Genomic DNA, 6813 nt, shown 5'->3' with positions numbered 1-6813 from the left:
AGGTGCGGGAGACACTTGTGTTTATAACTGGGCCGGGGTAACCTCCCGCTGGGAAACTCAGCTCCATCGCTGCCCGCCAGGGCCCCGCGCCCACCCACCTCCACCACGCTCCCAGGCTGGAAGGGGAAGGCCGGCTCGCGGTGCTCCGCCCCCCAGGCGCCGCCGTCCTTGCTGTTGCACACGATGGTGTTGGTGTCCCCGTGCGCGTTGAAGCGAGGGTTGAAGTGCAGGCACAGGTTGTTGCTGTCTTTGCCCAGGTTCAGCACGAAGCTAGGAGGGACGGTTGGGCCTGAGGGCAGCTCAGCCAGCTCCAGGCCCAAGTCTGACCCGCAGGACGTTGTGAGGGGAGTGTACTGCGTGGGATGCTCAACAGGTGACCAGAAGCCTGGTTTCTGGTTCCAGTCCTGTCACCTGTGTGACCTTGAGCTAGTTCCTTCCCTCTCTGGGCCTCAGTTTCCCCATCTGTACCACTAGGGCTGCACCGGAAGCATGCTGAAGGATACTGCTGTGCTCACAGGTCAGTGGTCTGAACTGCGTATTAGTTCAGGTCCTAGCCCCTTGGGTCAAAGTCAGGGACTCCCGCCAGATAGTCCAGATAGTAACTTCTGTAAGGGGAAGAGCCCTGTCTTTTTTTTTTTTTTTAGTACAGAGTCTACAGGATCGCACTACGTAGTTCCGACTCATAGTGATTCTATTTTCAGCTTCCCAAGTGCTGGCCTTACAGGCACGTGCCACCACCCACCACGCCCAGCCTCGCGGGCCGCTGCTGCGCTTGTCTTGCTCTTTGAGACAGGGTCTTATTCTGTAGTTCAGTCTGGCCTCAAACTTGTGGCGATCCTCCTGCCTCAGTCTCCAGAGGTCGGGAACGACAGCCTTGTGCCACCAACCCCAGCTGTCCTGTCTTATACGTCTCTCAATCCCTGGTGCCCAGCAAGACACAGTGGGTGCTCAGTCATTGTGGGATAAGTGAATAAATAATATGAAATCTGTGGAGCGGAGCTAATAGCCATGTCCACTTCCGAGGGTTTGTAAGGAGATGAGTGGGCGGCTGGTACTGATCAGCGGAGCACCAGGATCCTCATGACCCAACCACCTCTCACTTCCTCCACTTAACAACTCTGCTTATTAAGAAACTGAGGCTCGGTGAGGTTGGTTGACTCATCCAAGGTCAAATGGAGGCTGAGGAACCAGGCTAGAAGGCTGACGGACCGAAGAGGCCCAGCGGACTGGGATGGGGGCGGACTGGGATGCGGGGGCGTGAGCCGTGTCCCTCTCTCCCGTCCCCACCCAGCTTCGGCTCCGCCCCTAGGCGGAAGGGATGGGGCGGGCTACGCGGATCGCGCGCGGCTGCAGCTGGTTCAGTTTAAGAGGCTCTAGCAGGGAGGGAGGGAGGGAGGGGGCGACAATGCTGGGGGCTCCCCGGGCAAGCGCAGGAAATGACTCACCAAGAAAACGCAGCCTCGGCAGCTGGCCATTAACCCCCTCCCCGCGGCTAGAGCCAGGTTCTAGGGCGAGCGCTTGCCAGCCCCGCATCCCCGCTTCGAGCCCCGCCCCTGTCGCCTGGCGCTCACCTCTTGGCTTCGGGGGCCACCTCGCCCCGCACTCTGAGGCACTCGCCAGGTTTGAGGTTCAGGTTGCTGGCGACCAGACCCTGCGCAGATGAGACCCGCCCACCCAGATGAGTTAGGAGGACGAGGCCTCTTTGGCCTGAGATGTCCTGGGGTGACGAGTGGGAGTGGGGTGGTTCGAACCCTGGGTCCTCATATCAGGCAGGGAATGAGGCATGGACAGGACGTGGTGAAAGATCTAGCCTTTGATTATTGCGGCAGGCCTGGGAAAGTCCCTCTTCCCAGCAAGGTCTGTTTCAATGTGAAACCGGAGAGCTCTTCTAGAAGTCCAGCTCTGGTCGCGGCCATCCGCTGGGGATTCGGACTCGGAATGCTGGGGGCGGGGTGCAGTGCACTGTGGCCTCTTATTACTGATAGAGAGGACTTCATGGGAACAGACAGCCCCTTGTCCCTTCCCTGGCCTGTAAGTGGCCTGGGACCCCAAGATCTCATCATCCCCTTAAAGCCCTCTCTGCAGACCGCGCAGGGGCGGGGAGGACGCGCTGTGGGACACAGTCTAGGCCCACTGCACGAGGGGAGCTGCCAGAGGTCAGGCTTCGGCCAGGGTGCTCTGGATGAACAAGCCAGCAGGACCCGCAGGGTGGGCAGGAGCTAACTGGCGCGCTTGGTTCCTTCTACACGAAACCTGAACCCTTTTCCTGGGAGCCTGCAAGACTCTTGCCTCCCTCTCTCTTCCATCCAGCGCCCAGGACCCACCGGACCTGTCTGGACAGAACCACCCTCCATCCCTGACCCAGGCAGCCTCTGCCGCGTGGCCTGTTCCCAACCCCCGCGACTTCTTGGAGCTCTCTGGTGACTTGGCCCTGGCCCTGAGAGCGGGACAGCTGCAGGGGGGAGGGGACGGGAGGCTCTCTGTCGTGGAGGAGGGGAAGGGATTGTGGCCTGGCCAAAGTGCCCCCCTGTCGTTGACCACACCCTTCCCACTCCCACTTTGCACGCAGCTGCAGAACTGCAGAATATCGGACCTTGCAGACATTGCTGTGCTGTCAGATGTGGGAGGATCCAGAAGATTCCTAAGCTAGAGAAAGTTTTGGGGGACCATGGTCCCCCACTCCCATTTTACAGATGTGCCACTGATGATCAGGAAAGAAAAGGCACTTGTTCAACGCTACACAGCAAGGACTACAACCCAGCTCTGGAGCGGCCCTCTGTCCCCTGGCCATCTGCTCCTGCCCTGTCCCCTGGGTTTTAGGGTGGGGTCTCCACACTTACACAAGCCATGATTGAGGCCAAGAGGATGTTCCGGACACTGCCGCACCAGCTGTCTGAGGACTCCGCCCGAGAGATGGAGCCGGCCTCTCCCACCCTTTTAACTGGACCAGACCCCCATTAAGTCCCGCCCCCTAGAAATTCAGCCAATTGCAAGTCAGGACACGGCTGGGACCCACCGCAGGCGGAGTCGATGGAATTTTGAAGCCTGTTCTGGAGCAAAGGTGACCAATCAGAATGGTGAGACTCCTCCCCTTGGACACGCCCCCAGGGCTCAAGACCCACCTCCCATTCTCCATCTCTCTCCCCCAACCTAAAAAAAAAAAAAAGTTTTGCGGTGGCAGAGGTTGGGGGAAGCCAGTGGAAAATAGTTTGAGGATGAGCTAGGCTTTGGAGTTGGCGGAAAGCGGCCTGAGGCCAGGAGGCTGGGCCTGGGGGATGCCCAGAGAAATAGCTGGGGGGCGGGGGTGCAGAGTCCTTGGGGAATCAGAGGGGATTAGGAAAGGAACCTCCCTGGCCCGGCTAGGGCGTGGCTTCTCTCTGGCGTTCTGCAGGTTAAGGACTCATTACCACAAGGTGTAGCCCCGCTCGGGCCGCCCCCGGAAGTGGGGACAGTGGCAGGGACTTGTGCTGCTGTGTTAGCTCGGACTAAAGAAAGGCCGGGCGAGATGCCAGGCACGAGGCTGCGGCCGGCTGAAGTCTGGCACTGCCCTCCCCACAGGCCCGCTGGGGACTCAACTCCGCCTGATTGCCGGTGCCCATCTGAGAGGATCAGATCTGGGAAGCACCCCAGGGTGGTCCCTGCCAGGATGACTGGGGTGCTGGCTCTGTGTCCCCCTGTCCACATTCATCACCTTCCACCTTTCTGATGCCAGGCCCATCCTTGCGTTCCCCATCTACCCCACAGATACTCTCTGTGACTGGTCTGGCCTCCCTCGGGGTTTGGAGATGGATACTCCTTCCTGGTCCCTGCTCTCAACGAATCGGACCGAGACCCTAATTAAGAAGGGGCATGAGCTGGGTGTGGCAGTACATGCCCATAATCCCAGCATCTGGGAGGCTGAGGCAGGAGGATCAGATAGTTCTGAGTTTGAGAACAGCCTGGGCTACAAAGTGAGCTGAAGGCCAGCCTGACCAGCACAGCCAGACCTTGTCTTAAAAATGAGAAAAAGGCTGAAGATGTAGCTCAGAGCAGATACCCTCAGTTCAATCTGTACTTATTTATTTATTTTTTAATTTAAAAAAAAAAAGCAGCATAGCAGCAGCTCTAAGGGAGGCCACGCCCAAGCCTGATGGCAGGAGCTGGGCTGCAGAATGTGAAGGTGAACCTTGAAGGACCAGCAAAGAAGCGACGGTACTGCAAGTCGGCGGAAGCTCAGACCCGCAGCCCAGGTGTGGGGGCTGGGAGCAAAAAGCCTAAGTTAAGTGCCTGGGTTGTGAAGGGTTTCCGGGACCAGGAAGAGGGGTTCGACGTTTATCATCTAAGGGGGAGAACTCAGACCAGAGTCGGGCTGCAGCGAGGGGGCTGCAGGGAGGGCCCGGCACAAGCTCAGTAGATCCCAGCTGGGGGAGTGCGCCCCTCACACTCAGGAACCGAGGAGGGCGGGGCCTGCTAGTGAGCTCCCCCTTCGGAATCTTCAGTACCAGAGCGGCAGGAGCTGCAATGAGTCACGTCTGGGGGCCAGGCCGGCCAACCGGCCCTGCTCGCCCTCCTGCTCCATCGGAGGGGCTGCTCCTTCCTGTGACTGAAGCTCCAGGCACAGGAGAAGGGAGGGAGTGGCTGCCAGGCAGGCCCTTCTCCTCCCACCCCAGTGGCTGCCTAGGAAACCAGCCACATCAGCTTCACTTCTTCCTGCGGGACCTCCCCAAAACCTCAGGTCTGGGGAGGGTTGGGTGGGGCCGGCCCAGCTCCTCCGCCCGCCTGCCCGCCCTGTGGGGCTGCCCAGGCCAGATCTGGGAGAGGCATTTCTGATGAGTCCTGGACTGAGGACGGAGGAGCTGTGCATCCCTTCCCCCCTGGGCTGGCAATGAGGGTCAGCAGGCTCCTCCACTGGGCGTCCAGGCCCCTGGCATGGGAACTGGTCCCCAACAAGCACCTTTCACCCTTAGCTGGAGACAGTTCTCCCTCTAGCCATGCTACGGACCCCGCTTTATACTGCAAGTCTTGGCTCCCTGCTGCCTCAGTTTCCCCAGCTACAGCTGGTCAGGTGAAATCTTGCTGTCCTGCATGCAACTGGGTTACACAGGGTGTGACTTTAGCTCTGTGGTACCAAACAGGTCATTAATGTCTTCCACGGACTCTGGGTTTGGTTTGGTTTTCTGTGGTGGGGATGGAACCCAGGGCATTCTCACCAGCCGAGGTCCCCAGGCTTGTTTTCTTCTTTTTTCTCTAGGTAGGGTTTTGCTAAGTGGCTAAATTGGCCAGGCTGGGTTCCAACTTGCAATCCTCCTGCCTGAGCTTCCCAACATGCTGGAATTGCAGGTGTGTGGGATCAGATGGGGGTTGATCTCAGGTTTTGATTTGCCTTTTGGCCCTTCTCGCAGGCTGTTTTACTTCTTGGGGATGTGGCAGCTCCCTTATTAGATCTACCTCCTCCCACTGTCACTAACAGTCTCCTCTTGCTTAGGCTGAGGAAGAAGCACCTCCTAAAACAGAAAAAAAGTGCCTAGGGCGCCCCTCCACCAAGGCCTCTGGGCTGCTTCATAGTGGCACCCACTTATCTGCCAGGCCCTGTGCCCGCTGCCTTCCTTTCATACCTTATCTGTGTCACTGGGTCACCTCTACTCTGTCTGCCCACAGACCTGAGCGTCTCCAGGGAGGGGCAGCTGCAGCCGCCGTGGGACCCACGTAAGGTTCCCTGCCTCAGTCTCTGGGCCTGAAAGGTGAGATGAGGCACTCCTTGTCCTACTGCCTGGAGAGTGACAGATGTGGCGTGCGAGAACCTGTGAGCATGTGTGTCTCATTCCTGTGTCCCCCACGGCCAGGTTGCTGTCCCTGGGATTCGGGGGTTTTCCTTCCTCCACTCCTCCTGCTCAAAGCCCCAAGTTCCTTATCTTCAGGATGGGCCTTGGCCAGACCTGGGGGAGCCTGGTGTTGCCTTCCCAGCAGCCAGCTCCCACCCTGCCTGGATGGACAGTGCATCCATAGCTGGCACTGGTGGGGAGGCTGTGGGCCCATGGAGCTGCCAGTCACACCCCTAGATGTCAGAGCCAGGTAGGAGGGGGGCTCACAGATAACCCTAGCTGCCTGGCTCCCCCACTCAGTGACTCAGAGGTGCACTGGACCAAGGGTGGAGGGGAGCTGAGGCCAAAGCCTTTCAACTGTGAGCCAAGCAAAAAATTGTGTGTGGAGGGGTGCTGGTGCCTGGCCCTCAGAGCCGTCTTCAGCCTCCCGTCCCTGAAGAGTAGGCAGGTCCTGGACTGGATGCCCTGAACGTCAGATACTTTCCTGAGCACTCTGTGCTGCAGTCCGGCTTATCTTGCAAAGCTGTCCCCACCTCCCTGTGGTTCAGCCGGTGCCGACACAGGCTGGCTCCAGCCCACGTTGGGCAGGGGGCTTCCTGCCCTTTGCCTCCTGGCTGGCTGCGTCCATGGCCCTTCTGCTCCGAGGCCCCAGCCCTCCCGGGGAGTGCTCCTCCTTCCAGGAAGCTCTGGGTGGGACCCAGACCTCTTTATCCATTAGCTCTCCAGGGCTCAGGGTGAGCCTTTTAGACTTTTTTTTTAACACCCTATTTCGAAATTAATTATAGACTCTCAGACAGCTAAGAGTTTTTAAGAGCTCAGAAAATATTTGATGCCGGAAGAAAAATCTGGGTTGGCTTGAAAATAATTAACTTGGGGGTGGGGATTTAGCTCAGTGGTGAAACGCTTGCCCAGCAGGCTGAAAGCCCTGGGTTTTGTCCTCGGCACCAAAAACATACAAAAAGACCAAAAAACAAAAACAAACAAAAAACCAAAAACTTGGGGCCAGGGAGAT

At 58.4% G+C, this 6813-nt stretch overlaps 1 protein-coding gene across 1 annotated transcript in view; it reads right to left on the bottom strand.

Moving 5' to 3' along the window:
- Lgals1 (galectin 1) overlaps positions 1–2948 on the bottom strand; it is a 6447-nt gene extending 3499 nt beyond the window's left edge. Inside the window, exons 1-3 of the mRNA XM_023718945.1 lie at positions 2841–2948; positions 1572–1651; positions 99–270 (exon numbers count right to left, since the gene is read on the bottom strand). Coding sequence (XP_023574713.1) covers positions 99–270; positions 1572–1651; positions 2841–2849 — 261 coding nt within the window. The 5' untranslated portion in view covers positions 2850–2948. The remainder of the gene's footprint in view (positions 1–98; positions 271–1571; positions 1652–2840) is intronic.
- Positions 2949–6813: the final 3865 nt, after the last annotated feature.

Source organism: Octodon degus, unplaced genomic scaffold (assembly GCF_000260255.1).
Source record: "Octodon degus isolate 3935 unplaced genomic scaffold, OctDeg1.0 scaffold00064, whole genome shotgun sequence".
Taxonomy (NCBI): domain Eukaryota; kingdom Metazoa; phylum Chordata; class Mammalia; order Rodentia; family Octodontidae; genus Octodon; species Octodon degus.
Note: the sequence above shows the minus strand (reverse complement) of the source record. Positions and strands in the feature narration are given on the sequence as shown.